This window comes from Lithobates pipiens, unplaced genomic scaffold (genome assembly GCF_037356315.1).
Source record: "Lithobates pipiens isolate NorthernLeopardFrog02 unplaced genomic scaffold, aLitPip1_a1.2 Scaffold_25, whole genome shotgun sequence".
NCBI lineage: Eukaryota > Metazoa > Chordata > Amphibia > Anura > Ranidae > Lithobates > Lithobates pipiens.
Genome location: NW_027507787.1, coordinates 17,391,119 through 17,410,686, shown reverse-complemented (window position 1 = coordinate 17,410,686; position 19,568 = coordinate 17,391,119). Strand labels below are relative to the sequence as shown.

The window sequence follows — 19,568 nt, the reverse complement described above, 5'->3', positions numbered from 1 at the left end:
TATTAGGGTTTTAATCCACCAACTTTAAGACCCCTTTCACACCAAGGGCATTTTGCAGGTGCTATAGCGTTAGAAATAGCGCCTGCAATCCGCCCTAAAACTGCTGCACCATTGTGTGTAGTGCGAAAGCCCTGAGGGCTTACACACTGCAGCGGTGCGCTGGCAGGACGTCAGGAAAAGCCCTGCCAGCAGCTTCTTTGGAGCGGTGAAGGAGTGGTGTGTTTACCGCTCCTTCCACCGCTGCTCCCTATTGAAATCAATGGGACAGCACTGTAATACCACCAGCAAAACGCTGCTATTGCGGTGTATTGCCGGCGGTTTTAACCCTTTCTCGGCCGCTAGTGGGGGGTAAAAGCGCCCCGCTATCAGCCGAAAATGCGCCGCTAAATATGCCGGTAAAATGCCGCTAATAATGGCGGCGTTTTACCGCCGACGCTATGGGCGGTGTGGTGTGAAAGGGGTCTAAACCACAGAAATGTGTAACCCACAGGGGGTTATTTACTAAAGGAAAATCCACTTTGCACTGAAAGTGCACTTAGAAGTAAAGTCTCTGTAGATCCGAGGGGGCCGTGCAAGAAAAATAAAAAACAGCATTTTAGCTTGCACATGATTGGTTGATAAAATCAGCAGAGCTTCCACTCATTTCAGATCTACCCATTATATTTAGAGCGACTGCACTTCCAAGTGCACTTGTAGTGCAAAGTGGATTTTCCTTTCATAAATAACCCCTACAGTGTGATTTCAGATTCAAGGGACCAAACAGTTGATGTTGCCATGGAAATCAAACAAGACCAAGGCAATGATTTTTATAAGGCTGTTTTACCAAGGCTATAGATAGTACAAAGTTTGCATGTAGATCAACGTTCCTTATACAGGAATGCTAATCATATTCCTTTATATACAGATAACCGCTACAGAATGACATTGGTAAACAGATTTCTAAACAAAAATGTAGCAATATAACAACTAAATTAAATAAAAAAAAAAAAAAAAATACGCATAAAGCATTTTTAAGGTTCTGTCCACACCTAGGCGATTTTAATCGGGGGGGGGGGGGGGGGATAATTGCCTTTATCTGCAATCCTGGAATCCAGATTCATGGCAATGGCACCCCTAACTTGGGGCGATTTTGCTCTGATTGTCAAGCAACAAAATGCGCGAATTTGCCTTTCACTAGCCCTTAACCACTTAACCCCCGAACCATTTGGCTGAGCACTTTTCACGATTCGGCACTGCGTTGCTTTAACTGACAATTGTGCGGTCGTGCGACGTGGCTCCCAAACAAAAATGAGGTCCTTTTTTCACCACAAATAGAGCTTTATTTTGGAGGTATTTGATCACCTCTGCGGTTTTATTTTTTGCTATAAACAAAAACAATAGCGAGAATTTTGAAAAAAAAAAAGCATTATTTTTAACTTTTTGCTATAATAAATATCCCCAAAAAAATTACAACATTTTTTTCCCCTCAGTTTAGACCGATACATATTCTTCTACATATTTTTGGTAAAAAAAAAAAAAAATGGAATAAGCGTTTATTGATTTGTTTGTGCAAAAGTTATAGCGTCTACAAAATAAGGGATAGTTTTATGGCATTTTTATTTTTTATTTTTTTACTAGTAATGGCAGCGATCTTTAGCGGGACTGCAACATTATGGTGGACATATCAGACACTTTGGCGTGATTTTGGGACCATTCGCATTTATACAGCGATCAGTGCAATTAAAAATGCATTGATTACTTTGTAAATGTGACTGGCAGTGAAGGGCTTAACCATTAGGTGGCGTGTAGGGATTAAGTGTGTCCTAGGGAGTGATTCTAGCTGTGGGGGGGGGGGGGGGGGGGGCCTGTGTGTGACAACACTGATCACCGCTCTCGATCACAGGGAGCTGTGATCAGTGCCATTAGGCAGAATGGGGAAATGTTCGTTTATAATAGCATTTCCCCGTTCTTCCTCTCTGTGAGACGATCATGGGTATATCGAGTCCGCGGGACCCACGATCACAGAGCTCCCGTGACCGCAAGCCACCTCTTAAAGGGCGACATATAAGTACACGATTGTGCCTGTACGTGCCATTTTGCTGCAGTATATCTGCGTGAGGCGGTTGGGAAGTGGTTAAAGTGGTTCTAAAGGCAGTAGGTTTTTGACGTTAAAGTGGATGTAAAACCTCACATATACTCAGTGAAGTGAACAGCCTCAGATGATAGACAGAGATGAATCAAATCATCCTACATAAGTTTTACATGTATATCTGCTGTTTTCAGCTTTATATATGCTTTAGAAGGTGCACATTGTATTAGAGATGTTCTCTTCCTGTTCAGCATTGGGAGTGGATTCTTGGCATACAGTCAAGACAGCTGATTGGAGGAAAGGCACACACTCCCTCTACCACATATGTAGAGGAAGGAATATGCAGAGCTGTGCTGTGACAAGACAAGCTCTCTGATAATCTATTTATATCCCAGGACACCAATTTCAGGCTGGTTTTATCTTGGTTGATGGAGAACTTGTCCAAAGTTATCATGCCGATAACAGAATGGAGCAGTAGAAAGACAGAGGACTCTGTGCTTTGGAGAGAGATAATAAAACGCTGCAGATATATGTGCTTAGGTCAAGTTTTATGAATCAGGTTTACATCCACTTTAACCACTTCCCGACCAGCGCACGACGATGTACGTCGACAGAATGGCACGGGCAGGCATATTGGCGTACAGGTACGTCCAATATTCAATGCCGCCCTGCCATCGGGAGCGCGCCGCCGGCGGCGCGCTCCCGCGCTGGTCGGGACCCCCGTGAGTCCGGTCGCGGGACCCGCGGACTCGATCGCCGCGGGCATCCCCACGATCGTCTCACGGAGCGGCCGAATGGAGGAAATGCTGTGTAAACAACATTTCTCCATTCTGCCTAGCAACTAGTGACGCTGATCTCTCCATGTGATTGGAGCAGAGATTAGTGTTCACTAAATGAAAGCCCAACCCCCCCACAGTTAGTAACACACCCCTAGGAACACTTAACCCCTACACTGCCACCCACTGGTTAACCCTTTCACGGCCAATGTCATTTACACAGGAATCACTGCATTTATATAGCAGTGATTACTGTATAAATGACAATGGTCCCAAAAATGTGTCAAAAATGTCCGATGGGTCCCCCACAATGTCGCAGTCACAATAAAAATCGCTGATCGCCGCCATTACTAGTAAAAAAATAAATAAAAAATGATTAATAAAAATGCTATAAAACTATCCCTATTTTGTAAACGCTATAACTTTTGCACAAACCAATAAATAATCGCTTATTGCGATTTTTTTTTACCAAAAATATGTAGAAGAATACGTATCGGCCAAAACTGAGGGAAAAAAATGTTTTTTTTATATATTTTTGGGGGATATTTTTTATAACAAAAAGTAAAAAATAATGCGTTTTTTTTCAAAATTGTCGCTCTATTTCTGGTTATAGCGCAAAAAATAAAAACCGCAGGGGTGATCAAATACCACCAAAAGAAAGCTCTATTTGTGGGAAAAAAAGGACGTCAATTTTGTTTGGGAGCCACGTCGCACGACTGCGCAATTGTCAGTTAAAGCAACGCAGTGCCGAATCGCAAAAAGGGGTCTGGTCTTTGACCAGCAAATTGGTCCGGTCTGCAAGTGGTTAAGTATAACTAAAACTTTTTTGTTTTTGTTTTGGAGATAGTGGAGAGGGATCAGAACACCTATTGCGGGCCTGTGCCCTTTAAGGAGATTCACCATCTTTATTTCTCTTGTTTACCAATATCATTGAAAGTAAAAGAAAAACTCAAATTTTGGGTTGTCTCCAGAAAAGTAAGAGGAGAAATTTTCCAAGGGGGACACTAGTTCTGGTGGCGTGGGGGTTACCAAGGAATTCCCTTAATTTCCAGGGATTTCCTCTCATTTCCTGCTTGGCTATGGGATAGGAAGGGAAGGGAAACATCTGTAATGGGAGACAGATGGCAAAAGAAATCAGACAGGAGCTATAACTCTCGTTTGCTCTGTCAAAAATGAAAAAAAAAAAAGTTTTGCTTAGTTCCAGCAGAGGACCCAAAATGAAGAGGATCAGGGCTGCTCTGTACAAAACCATTACCCAGAGCAGGAAAGTATAACGAGTTTGATAATTTTTTAAAAATTATTTACAATCTTTAGAATCAATTTCATGACAAGTCCCACCCTATTGTAGGCAATGAAACTGTTGCAATCGGTGCGACTCAGACTTTGCAGTGCTGAAATCGCACCGACCTGCGTTCTCAAGTGAAGCAGCGCGATTTCAAAGTAGCATCAATGTGAACCAGGGGTAAACTGTGGTCACTCCAAAAACCACTTGTAGAAGGCCTGACATCTTTCTTCCTTTCTTTAATATAAAAGAGACCAAGACACACTTCCTTCAAACCTAAACAAATGCTCAGATTCAATGTCCCTGTGTCTGCCAAGCTGCTCCCCTGTGCTTCCTAAAAAAGTAACAAAATAAGCATTTACAGGAAAAGAGAACACTTACCTTTGGAGAACAGTTGAAATGCATTCCAGGAACTGGCAGTGTAGTAACATACATAGTTATACATCGATACAAGTACAGAGTACCAACTATACAAAAATATCTTCGGGAAACTATGGATCTGTTGAGATAAACAACAATTATTCGATTTATTTATTTTTTATTTGTAAAAATATAAAAACACAACACAGTTATTTAACCCCTTCATAATGGACTGAAAAATTCTAAATGCCTAAAACACAAGTTTGCAATTTTAACATGTTCATAAAACTGTACAAATCACAACTACTTTGTGCATCCAGGTGAATTATACCATGTTTTTTCATGACAAATTGGGCTTTCATTTGGTGATAAATGCTAATAAATAATAAAAAAAAAATCTGAGAATATCAAAGGAAAACTGGTCCAAAAAAAGGAAACACACACATATACATTATATATATATATATATATATATATATATATATATATATACACATATTAATATATATATATATATATACATATACACACACATACATACATACATGCATTATATATATATATATATATATATATTTATTTATATTAATTTAGCTGTATATTTAGTGCCATTACCATCACTCACTACCAAAGAACAACCCATAATAAAAAATGTCCTGTTCCTGATGATCGCAGTGATACCAAATATGTGAATGCTTTTAATCCTACCTAAAACACACTGACACTGATAATTTAAAAATGCTTTTTTTATTCTACCTAAAATATTTTTAATTTTAATATATATATATATATATATATTTTTTTTTTTAACATTCTTGGGCTTGTTTACATTTTTTTCCTCCAGCAAGGAGAAGATACAATGCATCTTTCTCTTCATTCAAAGGAGAAAACACACAGGGGCTGGCTACACAGTAAGGTCCCTTTCACACCGATACGTTTTTCCTGCATATTTACCTTACAAGAAAAATGTTTACCTTTAAGGCCTCATACACACGGACGTTTTTACAGTGGCTTTTTGAGCTTTTTTTGCTGCTTAAGAAGGCAACTCCATGTTATTCAATGGGCTCATACACACCATGGCGTTTTTGAGCTCCAAAAAAAAAAAAACCAAGGACCAGCGCCTTCAGAGGCTCCAGCGTTAGAGCAGTTTTGACGCTAACGCACATTAAAGCTATACCGACGTTTTTTAGCGTCAGCGTTTTTGAGCTGTAAAAATGTTTATAATGTGATGGGATAATTAAAAAAAAATAAAAAATGCTCCTTAGCTTTACAAAACGCCGTTAAACGCGCATTGACGCCAGAACAAAATGCTAATAAAATAAAATCGCGTTTTTAACACTGATTTTTTCCAGACGTAACTAGCTTAACAGGCCGTTTCTTATAACGTCCGTGTGTATGAGGCAATCCTATGGGACTCTCCACAGCACTGTGTTACATCTTTGGTGCGCTTTTGAAACACACACCAAAAAACGCAACTTCCCACTGAAATTAACGGAAATTGTGGTAAAATTGCAGCAAAAACACCCTGCAATTTGCTTGCTCCAAAAAAAATAAAAAAAATAAATGAAAGAAGACATGTACAATCCTTCATGGCACAGACTTGGGATTCGGACCTTGGGTGGAACTTTTTTCTAGTGACTGGACCTCCTTGATATTTAATTAACTAGCCCTGGTCTATTCCCATTACAATGTGTGGGTTGTGCTCAGGTTAATGCACATGTGTACACTGCAGTGCGTTGTGTTGTAACGTGCACTATTCTGCTCACTTCCTGAAGCATACAAGTGTCTACAAAACAGCAGGGGATACAAAGTAGTGCTAGCCTGCTGTCTCTCCTGTGTGCTGATGCATGTTGTGCTGCACTGTCATGCCTTAAAGAGGAAGTAAAGCCAAACAAAAAAATAAAAATACACCCTGCAAGGCAACGGCATAATTCCCAAAACATGGCCTGTTGGGGGCACTTGAGGACAAGGTTGAGAACCACTGCCTTAAACAACCATTGTGTCCAACTGGAAAAAAAAAGTAGTGCTTGCTTAACATTTTTCCAATCCCAAAGCACCAGTGTGAACGTCTTCCATAGACTGAGTGAAAAGGTCATTGGGTCAACAAACTTAAGCTGGCCATATATGAAATCAAAATTCTGACAGCTCAGCAGGGACCAGCTAAATATCAGTTCATGTATGGGCAGGCCATCGATCAACTTGAGTACAACCAGCCTGTCGCATTTTTCTACATGAGATTACTGCCAGCAGCTATAGCCGCTAACAGCAATCATTGCATTCTGCCACCCAGGAGGACTCCAGTGTTGCCCGCCAGCAGAACACAATAGCGCTGGGGGAGGCAAATCGATTTTTTGCAAGTGGAAGGAAACAAAATCAGTCTACGGGCTGCCTTACAAAATTATTATTATTATTTTTTTTTATTGAAATGTTTTTAATAAATGTGCATGGGAACGGGGACAAGCGAAAGTTTTATGCAAACCTTAACCACTTCCTGACCGCCCACCATAGATATACGTTGGTACTTTGACGTTAAATACCGTTGTTACGGCAGAAGAAAGCTGCCATAACCCCCCTATATTTTACCACGGCCAGCGATCCCCTCTATAAAAGTGGTCTCAGCGGTGGATTCGCAGCAAGATCACTTTCATGGGCAGTGGGAGAGGTGCCCCGCTCCCGCCGCCTCCCGGTACTCTCCGCCGTTTACTGGCGCTATCCGCATCGGCGGAGACGATCCGATTATGGGTACAGATGGGCAAAATGGCCCTCACTCGACTTCCTGCCCATCTCTATGCCCTTGGAGGACTGGAGAAACATCAAGCATCACTTCCACCCTCAGGCCTTAAAGGACCCATTCTTTTATTGCTTTAAAGTGTAAATGTGATATCGGAGGTCTTTTTGAGCCCTGGTTTCACATTAAAGAGGCCCTGTCATGCTTTTTATTACAAGGGATGTTTACATTGCTTGTAATATGAATAAAAGTGATTACATTTTTTTTTAAGGGAGTGTAAAAAGTAAAAATAAAAAGTAAAATAAATGAGAAAAAAATAAAATTTCCAAGCTCGCGTGCAGCGGTGAACACATACGCAAGTCGGGCCCACATATATAAAAACTGTGTTCAAACCACAAATGTTAGGTATCTCCGAGATCGTTAGAGCAAGAGCAATAATTCTAGCCCTAGATCTCCTCATATGCCCCGTACACACAGTCCGACATTCCGACAACAAAATCCATTGGATTTTTCTGACGGATTTTGGGCCAAACTTGTCTTGCATACACACGGTCGCACAAAGTTGACGTAAAATCCGATCGTTCTGAACGTGATGACGTACTACATGTACGTCAGGACTATAAACGGGCCAATAGCTTTCGTCTGGTAATTTATTCTGAGCATGAGTGGCACTTTGTCCATCGGAATTGTATAGACACGATCGGAATTTAAACAATTGGATTTTGTTGTCAGAAAATTTTAGATCCTGCTCTCAAACTTTGTGTGTCGGAAATTCCGATGGAAAAAGTCCAATGGAGCCCACACATGAGCGGATTTTCCGACAACAAGATCCGATCGCACATTTTCTGTTGGAAAGTGTACAGGGCATAACTATAAACTGGTAACCTGTAAAAAAAAAAAAATAATAATAATAATAAAAAAGAAAATGTTAAACTTCACCTATGGAGATTTTTAAGTGCAAAAGTTTGTCGCCATTCCATGAGTGGGTGCAATTTTGAAAAGTGACATGTTGGGTATCAATTTAATCAGCATAACATTATCTTTCACATCATAGAAAAAAATAGGGCTAACTTTACTGTTCTCTTATATTTTTAAACCAAAAAAGTGTTTTTTTTTCATTAAAAAAAAATTGCATTTTTAAGACCACTTATAGAGCAAATATGGTATGACAAAGTATTGCAACGATCTCCATTTTATTCTCTAGGGTGTCTAATTTTCTAGCAAAAACATTTTTTTTAACTGGTAAACAAGTGTGAGCAATAGGCTTAAGTGGTTAAAAGATTACTTAAAAGGTTGGTTCTGCAATAACAAAATTTAAAGTAAAAAACAAAAAACGCTGAAAAGGGCAAGGTGATAGCTTCTCAATCTGAAATTGACTGGGACACAACCACACCAACGTGCGGTTAAACGCTTCCTTTCACTTCCTCGGTTAGCTGCACAGAGCACAAAACTCTCTTCTATGTTGTTCAAAGCTGTACAATTTTGTTTCAAGTATTCTATATCAAAAGCAAAACTCCCCCACAAGTCCTGGAATCATTTTTGTCACCAGAGTCTAATCACACAAGTGTTTCATGTCAGAGCCCCTCATACCGTATAGACCAGGGCTCCTCAAACTACGGCCCACATGTGGCCTGCCGAGGAAATTTATCCGGCCCGGATTCCCGACAGGCCAGGCCTCGGGGTGGGCCGGTTGTAAAAGCGGGAGACTGCTGTGTCACGGAGCTCACTGTGAAAAGTTTGGGTGCGCTGTGGTAAAAGTCCCGGGCTCCTCCTAGACCAGCTCATGTGATAGAGGCAGTGTTCTGTCTATCACACGAGCTGGTCAAGGAGGAGGGCGGGACTTATCACAGCGCGCCCAAACTTTTCACAGTGAGCTCCGTGACACAGCAGCAGGAGATGCCCGTTGTGCACACACACACTGACTGGTGAGACATTGTTTGGCACAGTAAGGCTATGAGGGGGGCTTGCAATGATGGTAAAGGGGGGGGGGGTGCTTGCACTGATGGTGAGGGGGGGCTTGCACTGATGGTGAGGGGGGGGGCTTGCACTGATGGTGAGGGGGGGGGGCTTGCACTGATGGTGAGGGGGGGGGGGGCTTGCACTGATGGTGAGGGGGGGGGGCTTGCACTGATGGTAAGGGGGGGGGGGGGGCTTGCACTGATGGTGAGGGGGGGGGGGGCTTGCACTGATGGTGAGGGGGGGGGGCTTGCACTGATGGTAAGGGGAGGGGGGGGGCTTGCACTGATGGTGAGGGGGGGGGGGGCTTGCACTGATGGTGAGGGGGGGGGGGCTTGCACTGATTGGTCTGCAACATTGACCATCTCATTAGCCAAAAACAGGCCCATAGTTCCCATTGAAATACAGGTAAGTTTGTTGATTTAACTTTACTTGTTCTTCATTTTAAATATTCTATTTGTTCCAGTTTTGTTTTTTCACTTCAAAATAAGATATGTGCGGTGTGCATAGGAATTTATTCATAGTTTTTTTTTTTTTTTAAACTATAGTCCAGCCCTCTAACGGTCAGAGACAGAGAACTGGCCCCCTGGTATAGAGTATATTATTTAGGACAGACCTGGACAAACCTCACTCAGAACTAGGAGCCAGCTTTAAAAATCTAGGATCCGGCACTACGCAACCTACATATGACTGCATAGATATATTGAAGGAGAAGTAGGGATGAAGCACTTTTGGCTGTACTTCCCCTGAAGGTCACAGTACTGCACTTTGTTCTGCACTCCTGTCACCCGTATTCAGCTGGCAGCAGGCTAAGACTCAGGCGCCACTTAGCAGGGGCCAAGACCGCCAGCGAGGGACCAGAGAAGAAGAGCATCGGGGCTGCTCTGTGCAAAACCACTGCACAGAGCAAGTAAATATTAAAATGTTTGTTGTTTTAAAAATAAAATAAAAAAGCCTTTGATATCACTTTTACACAGAAGAAAATGTCTGAATCTACCTCTTGCATTTGGATCGCGCTTCAGAGGAGATTACCAGGCAGTGAGGAGGTGAAGCAACGCCTCCTCACCACCTATTTTAACCCCATTTTTTTTCTTCTTTGCAAAATCTTTTTGTGTTTTTCATTAGCATACAAAGTTGACCACATAGGGACTAAGGGCTCTTTCACTCGACTGATCCGTTCAGTTCCGCCTGTCGGTCTTTTAGGCGGACCTGAACAGACTTCTCCATAGAGGTCTATGGAGCATCGGATGTCATCGGTGTCATGTTCGCTGAGATCTGACCCGCTCCGATCCAAAAAAGTGTGACGGAAACCTACTTTTCCATCCGTCATCGGATTGGATGACGACGGACTCTGCAGTCTGTCATCCGATCTCCCATAGGGGAGAGCAGCGCTCCGACAGGTCCGTCCCTGCGCAGTGTGCAGAGATGGACCTTTCATCTTCCTGCTCAGTGGGGATCGACGGAGCGAAACCCGCTGAGCAAGCGGATGTCCACGGGGCGGTTCAGCACGGATCCGTCCCGTGTGAAAGAGCCCTAAACATTACCCACGCAGGGGTAGATCCTCTGAAGCGGCAACAGACCACATCGGGGCATATCATACATCATCAACAAGCTACCTGTGATGCAGCAACAGGCCATGGGTGGACTCATGGGGCCCCTGGGCAATAGGAGATTATGGGGACCCCAGGCAATCAGAGATTATGGGGCCACACAGACACAAACACACACACACACAGTATACAATCACACAGTATACACAGACATGTTTCTATTGGCTGAGAAGGTACTGGAGAGGTGGGGCAGCTATAATCGCAGGATTTTTAGACCAAAAGGATGTCAGTAAGGGACATTTCAGAGACAGATGTAAAAAAATAAAATAAAATAATGTTTTACATACTGTCCCTGGTTTTACTGAGGCTGGCAACCCTGGTGGCATGGGGCCCCCTAGTGTCATGGGGCCCTCGGGCAGTGCCTGAGTGGACCAATGGTCAGTCCGCCCCTGCAACAGGCTGTGCTGGGTTTAGCGGCTTGCCCCCTGCCGATTACTGCATATTGGGTAGAATTTGCAAAGCATCGCAACTGCAGCAGAAGGGGAAGGTAAAAACATGGCTCAATCGTGCAGTTTTATTTCTCTCCAACTGCACATCTAAAATGAATAACTGTGCAAGCACGTGTGTATTACAAACATCACCCCACATACAAGCACACTTCCAAATGTTTCTTTGTAAGGAACCAGAAGGGGATCTTTGAAAAGAAGTTCTAGAACACTGAAAGACTACGATAAACAGATTATGAAACAGCTGCAGCGTATCTCATGTCCTGACACCTCCAAACTATTCTGAATCAACAAGGAACAATTTTAATAAACCTCTGGAAAGAACATTAATCTCATCTCATTAATAAGGAAAACATTTTCCACCGCACTTCCCAAATGAAATATGTTCCTGATTAACTCAGCGTTGGAAAAAGGTGAAATAGATTTGTTTGTGGTGGCCTCCAATTAGAGGAGGATTATGGTAAACATCTGAGCGGCACACAATTAGAAGAGATGGTGCACTTGAAAACTGAAGATCACCAAGAAAAGTCATACTAACAGCCTGTCATTAAGACATGACCTATAAAGGCTTTGTATATTCAAGAGCAGCTCTCCCCATGACAGAAGAAATGATGGGAAACAGGATTCTCACTCTCACAATTGTACGTTACATTATTAAAGCGGTAGTAAATTTACAAGAAAAAAAAAAAACAAATAAAACCCCAAAAAACAAAAAAACAAAAACAAAAAAAAACTGCTTCATCCCTGCAAGGTAGAGACATAATGTGCTAGCATGAATCACGTACTAACACATTATGAAAAACGTACCTTGAAACAACGCCCTCCAGTGGCACGCTGTCACTGTCACAGAGACTCCCATCTTCACCAGGTCTCCCTTCCGGGTTCACAGGCTGTGGCCACTTAAATGGCTGTGCCGCGATGACATCACTCCCGCAAGCGCACAGCTCTGAAGGCACGGGTATGCGCCGGCCTCAGCGGCTGCTATTCACTGGAATATCCCCTAAATGGTGTACCTTTAGGAGATATTCATTTTACCTACAGGTAAGCTTTGTTATAAGTAAAAATCAGAGAGTTTACTACTTGGGTGCTCAACCTGTGGCCCTCCAGCTGTTGCAGAACTACAAGTCCCATGAGGCATTGCAAGCTACTGACAGTTACAAACATGACTCCCAAAGGCAGAGGCATGATGGGACTTGTAGTTTTGCAACAGCTGGAGGGCCACAGGTTGAACACCCATGGTTTACTACCACTTTAACTGTGCCCAGGAACAGGGAGCGCACCTTGAAGATACCCAATCACCTCACTGAGAAAAAGAACTTGCATGTTTCCACAAAAACACCCCCCAAAAAAACATGATTTAACCACCTGAGCTCCAGAAGGATTTTAGCCCCTGCATGACCAGAGCATTTTTTTTTTCTATTTGGCCATGCACTACTTTAATCACTTCAGTCCCGGAAGGATTTACTCCCTTAATGACCAGGCCATTTTTTGCGATACGGCACTGCGTTACTTTAACCGACAACTGAAGTCCTTGTTTTCCCACAAATAGAAAGAAAAGAATGACAATTTTGATTTAAGAAAAAAAAAAAAAAAAACACCTTTATGCTTTAGTACATATCTAGAAATAAAATACAATTTTATATATATATATATATATATACACATGAATTCATTGGTTTAGGCCTATATGTATTCTTCTACTTACTATTTTTGGTAAAACAAATCCCAATATGTGCATACTGATTGGTTTGCGCAAAAGTTATAGTGTCTACAAAGTAGGGGATGTATTTATGGGATTTTTATTTTTTACTAGTAATTTTTAGCGCGATTTTTTGGGAACCAGTGACATTATTACAGTGATCAGTGCTAAAAATATGCACCAACATTGTACTAATGACACTGACAGGGAATGGGTTAACATCAGGGTGATCAAGGGGTGACTGGGGAAGCCCCCAGATCCGTCTTCCTGCGATCTCAGTGTCATCCTCTGACAGAATGGGGATCTGCCTTGTTTACTTCAGCAGATCCCCATTTTGTCTCTACGGGAAACAATCATGGGCAGCCGATGGACATAGAGTTTGCCGAATCCCTGATTGGCTCCCCTGCTGGCCAATCAGAGCATGTGCATGTGTGCCAGCATGCCCACAAAAGCTGGGGCACAAATCGTATATCAGTACGGCAATTTGCTCAGCCAAGTGAGCCACCTTGCCACAGTACATCTGCGGCGGGTGGCTAGCAAGTGGTTAACCGGCAAATGCAATCATGCAACACTGTACTCTGTATTTGACCACCATTGGGTTTTTGATTTTTTGCTAAAGGAAAAAAGACCGAACATTTTGGAAAAAAAAAAAATAAGATCCCAGCAGTTAAACTGATCAAATCACCTTGTGCAAAATAATGGCAAGCCTGAAAACATGACTTGTTGGGGCAGCTTGAAGACTGGGGTAGAGAAACACTGCTCTACAGGAATCACGCTGCTATGAATGGAATATATTCATAACAGCTTTGTTGATATTGTGATCATCATGATCTCCAACCCACTCAATATGGCCAGGAATCGTAATCCGCTGTGTCCGGAGGACAAAGCGATGGTTAGGGGAGGGGCACGCCAGTGCGCATGTGCCAGGTAATGTAGATTTACGGTGCCAAGCCTGATCGTGCCACCCATCCACACTAAAAGTACTGTGGGACAACAAGTGGTTAAACAAAGTGCCAGTTGGAGCAGAGAATTAGTGCACAAAAAATGGAAGCAAAGAGGAAACAGATTATAATATATCAGATAGTGATAAAGGGAGTTTTGTCAGTTGTCCGATTGTCAGAGGTGCCCAGAGTGAGGTGTCTAGGAATAGTTGGGAGTTGTTGGCTTTGTATAAAACACTAAATAAAACACATTTTGTGGCTTAAAGGGGGAGGGGAGTGGGAGGGGGAGGGGAGTGGGAGGGGAGTGAGAGGGGAGTGGGAGGGGAGTGAGAGGGGAGGGGGAGGGGAGTGGGAGGGGGATAACATACAGGAACAGAGCTGAGGCTGTCAATCACAGGCTTTTTACTTTAAAAGTTCCCCCCCACCCCCATTCATACTTACCTAGGTGGATGCATTATCGGTCTGATGCGGCACCTGTCCCCCACCGTCTCTTCACTGAGAACCGGGCCAGAGAGTGTAAAGTTTCATGAAAGTCGCACTCAGAGTTGCAGTAGTGTAAACTGAGCCTTACTGGTAGTTTATTTAACCCCTTCATGCCAGCAGTTCACATCTATGGGGACTCCCAGCGAGCGGGTCTTAACGCCAAGCGGCCACTTATATGCGTACCAGAATGTAAACATTGCTATGCCGAGAGCACACACCCTTTGAGTGTTCTCAGCACAGTTACCAGTAACTAACAGAACGCTCCCAATCCCTACTTGCGTTCAGGAGCTTCCGGATCATGTGACTGCTGTGACAGCCAATCACGGCGGTCACGTGATAAGAAGCCCAGCCTCTTGGCGTTAGAAACCTTTTAAAGGGCCGGGAGGTGTTAAAAGACTATCAATGCCACTTTGCCAGGGTTCCATCTTCTAGCTTACAGACTGACACATATCTCACATATCTCATCTCCCTTCATGTAGCAGGATATGGACATTTGCAATTCAGTTTCCATAACCTTTCCTCTGTGCTGGGGCTTTCCGGTCTGACAGCCATCCAGTGTCTTTTGGATGCCATCATATACCTGCCTTGTGCTTGGGTCACTTTGGGAGAATTTATTAGGGCATTTACTGAATCCTGAATTTACTGAAAAGTTCTTTATATTCAACCCCCTCTAACTGCAGCCCGAGGAAGATGATACAGCAAAACGCATCAGTAGGAGCTATCCTTTCCATATGTGTAATTTTTTATGTATTTATTGTATATCAATAGATTTCACTATTCTAACGTCCATAGGGAAGGATCTCTATATGGGTAGGGGTTGTGGAAGCTATTCATGTTTTAGGGGTCTATAACCCCCCCCCCCCCCCAAGTTCTCTTTTAACCAACTTTGTAATAAAGAAACTTATTAATGAATGTTGGTACATTGGTAATCATTCTGCGAGAAGGTTTCAACACCTTTAACCACATTTCTTTACCCAAGCAGCATGATTGCACGTGGTTACCAATGAAAACACAGATGCAAGTGCACACATACATACATACATACATTTATATATTTATGACACCTTAGAACAGTGATGGCCAACTTTCTTGATATGGTGGGCCTCACGTGCAGCCTTCAACATCACCAAAGGGCCACACATAAAATTCAGTGAATATTCATCATCAATATCAAATAATCAGAGACTGCAGACATGGCACAAGAGATGGCCAGAGACTGCAGACATGGAACAAGAGAGGGTTCAGAGACTGCAGACATGGCACAAGAGACGGTCAGAGACTGCAGACATGGCACAAGAGACGGTCAGAGACTGCAGACATGGCACAGGAGACGGTCAGAGACTGCAGACATGGCACAGGAGACGGTCAGAGACTGCAGACATGGCACAGGAGACGGTCAGAGACTGCAGACATGGCACAGGAGACGGTCAGAGACTGCAGACATGGCACAGGAGACGGTCAGAGACTGCAGACATGGCACAGGAGACGGTCAGAGACTGCAGACATGGCACAGGAGACGGTCAGAGACTGCAGACATGGCACAGGAGACGGTCAGAGACTGCAGACATGGCACAGGAGACGGTCAGAGACTGCAGACATGGCACAGGAGACGGTCAGAGACTGCAGACATGGCACAGGAGACGGTCAGAGACTGCAGACATGGCACAGGAGACGGTCAGAGACTGCAGACATGGCACAGGAGACGGTCAGAGACTGCAGACATGGCACAGGAGACGGTCAGAGACTGCAGACATGGCACAGGAGACGGTCAGAGACTGCAGACATGGCACAGGAGACGGTCAGAGACTGCAGACATGGCACAGGAGACGGTCAGAGACTGCAGACATGGCACAGGAGACGGTCAGAGACTGCAGACATGGCACAGGAGACGGTCAGAGACTGCAGACATGGCACAGGAGACGGTCAGAGACTGCAGACATGGCACAGGAGACGGTCAGAGACTGCAGACATGGCACAGGAGACGGTCAGAGACTGCAGACATGGCACAGGAGACGGTCAGAGACTGCAGACATGGCACAGGAGACGGTCAGAGACTGCAGACATGGCACAGGAGACGGTCAGAGACTGCAGACATGGCACAGGAGACGGTCAGAGACTGCAGACATGGCACAGGAGACGGTCAGAGACTGCAGACATGGCACAGGAGACGGTCAGAGACTGCAGACATGGCACAGGAGACGGTCAGAGACTGCAGACATGGCACAGGAGACGGTCAGAGACTGCAGACATGGCACAGGAGACGGTCAGAGACTGCAGACATGGCACAGGAGACGGTCAGAGACTGCAGACATGGCACAGGAGACGGTCAGAGACTGCAGACATGGTACAAGAGATGGTCTGAGTGTGGACATGCTGTGGGAGTTTTTGGAGAATAGAGTCGAGTTTCAGAGGCTACTAAAAATCACTTCTATAACAGGGTAATATGAACACACAAATTCGTGTCTCCAATGGTGGCTCCGAGGACCCCACAAAAAGTGCCACATGTTGGGCACCAGAGCCTGTAAAAAAAGGACTCACTGTCCAATCACAGGCAGAGAGGTGATCAGGGTGTGGTACTAAAATGCATTGCAGAAAAATCAGATCCACCAGGCGGTTTGTGCCACAACACCAAATTAAGCCAATTTTAGGACTGGATGAACAGGAATACAAATCCTTTGGCAGGTAAAACCGCTCCCTCCCATATTTTTATTTCAACTGCATATTTGTCTGAAGTTCAGGTTTACAGCTGCACACTATTCAACCCACACAAAGCCTTAGCCTATTGCTGATTTTTCCCAGTAAGATAGAACCACAGAGTAAACTAGACCTGAAAGATTTTGGGGTTGCTTTAGGAAAAGCAAATACACTATTCACTTTGCGATGGAACTTTCCCTTAGTTTAGTGAACATGGGGAATATTCACTTTGCAAAGGAATACTCAATCACATGCATAGAAAAAAAAATAAAAAAACAGTCTGCTTGTACATGATTGGAAGATGGAAGATTGAAGTCGGCAGGACTACAAATCATTTAGTAAGCAATGGGAAAATTTGCAAAGTGAACAAGCCATTTGCTTTTAGTAAAGGAACCCCCTTGGCTAAAGTCAGTGCCAGCACTAGGCTAGGAATGATATTCTGAATGAGGACTTTAAAAAGGTTTACCACTTCCATGACAGACCCAACAAGCCAGCTGATTTTATAGCAGCTTTGAGCAGTTCTAAGGCTACAGAATCAGACAGCTGCTTGGATTTTTCTTTTGAAACACCGCTCCATCCCAAGCCTTCTGAGATCAATGAGCTACCGAGGCTGGAACTAGACTGTACCACAGACAAATGAACAGCGTACTCTTACAGAGCCGGAGAACCTCAAAAGCACACAAACATCTCATTCGCAGGGGTCTGAAAGAATGTAGTCCTGGAACATAAAAGGGCCCCCCATGTATGTATAAAACACTGCTCCAAACACAAGAGTATAAAAAAAAGTCTCCACACAAGAAATGTGTTAACATGATAAAACAATGAGCATGTTGCCCCCCTCCTTAGAGTGTCAGGGGGGTACACACTGTGTGAAAATCAGCCAGTTAAAGCAGAGCTCCACCCTAAAGTGGAACTTGCGCTCATCGGATTCCACACCCCCTCCGGTACAACAATTGCCACCTTTCGGGGGGGGGGGGGGGGTGCAGATACCTGTATACTCAGGTATCTGCACCCACTTCCAGGCATATATAGCTGCACAATATCCGCAGGTGCCCGCCCACCCCCCGTTGTGTTCTGGGAGACAAACAGTTCCCAGAACACAACGGGGACCAGTGAAGATGCGCAGTAGGGAACCGGCCAGTGAAGCCACAATGCTTCACTTCCTGATTCCCTGACAGAAGATGGCGGCGGGGGCAGCCGCGAGACTAGCAATAGCTCATCATCTGCTGCTGACATCACGGGCACCCTGGACAGGTGTGTCCATTTATTGAAAGTCAGAAGCTGCAGTATTTGTAGCTGCTGCCTTTTAATATATATATATATATATATATATATATATATATATATATATATATATATATATATATATATATATATATATATATATATATATATATATATATTTTTTTTTTTTTTTTTTTTTTTTAAGCTGGAGCACAGCGTTAACAGCAGTCTGTCCAGCAGAAGCCAGACTAATGTCCAGCTGTTATTGTTGGGGACCATACTGCAAAAGTAGCATCTAATCAGCACTCGCAACCAATGGCTGTAAGTGCTGATCAGTGTATTCTGGTGGTGGTGGCAGGGGTCAGAATATAATAGCACAGCAGTTGAGAGTACTGCACCAACATTACTTATGTTGGTATGGCAATCAGTCAGTTTCTCTTCTAAACTAAAATAAACCTGGTACACTGCAGTTTCTAAGCCGGCCATAGGTTGCAGGAAAGAACATAGATCGATTCCCCCATCAATTTTTATTGTTGATGGGAGAATCCTTCCTGCAGAGCCATTGTGTTCCAGTTGGGAGGGGGAGAACACAGTAATTATTGCTAGCAGCTACCATATCCGCTAGCAATATTTGCATGTAAAATCTGTAGGGCTGGTTGTACCCAAGTCAATAGATTAACTTGGGTACATTCATCCTGCCCATACAAGGTCCGAAGCTTGGTTGGTTCCTGCTGAGCTGGCTGAGATTGGAACCTTATATGACCGGCTTTAAGAAAAGTTCACACAAATTAGAGTCTGAGCCATTTTTTGCCAGTTTTGATAACCAATATTAAATCATAATCAAGGTAGAAATACAGCCAAAAGTTTTCCTTCCTTTGTTTTTGGTGGAAAAAAGATGGGTTGGAATCAGGACTGATTGAGGATAAATCCAAAAATGTAAGGCTGTCACCAGACCTGAAGCAGAGAAGATATCTTCCTGTTCTGATGTAAGCTGTCAAAAAGGTGAACGCACACCCTACACCCGCCCCACCTTTTTGTTCCCACTGGGGAATTTTTCATTTTTTGTAAAAAGGTCGATCAACCCTCTAACTTTCACACATTGACAGAGGAAAACTCTTAATGTAGAGATATGAACAGTAACGTCTGCTATCTTATACTTCGATAATTTACCATTTACCATTTTTCAAAACATTAGTCTATAGCAGTGATGGCGAACCTTGGCACCCCAGATGTTTTGGAACTACATTTCCCATGATGCTCCTGCACTCTGCAGTGTAGTTGAGCATCATGGGAAATGTAGT

General features: G+C 43.5%; 1 protein-coding gene across 4 annotated transcripts in view; it reads right to left on the bottom strand.

Annotated features, from left to right (window-relative positions):
* SGMS1 (sphingomyelin synthase 1) overlaps positions 1–19,568 on the bottom strand; it is a 442,300-nt gene that overhangs the window by 45,676 nt on the left and 377,056 nt on the right. For all 4 annotated transcript variants that reach the window (XM_077454148.1, XM_077454149.1, XM_077454151.1 and 1 more), the window contains one exon: positions 4,508–4,625. In XM_077454148.1, coding sequence (XP_077310274.1) covers positions 4,508–4,625 — 118 coding nt within the window. The remainder of the gene's footprint in view (positions 1–4,507; positions 4,626–19,568) is intronic.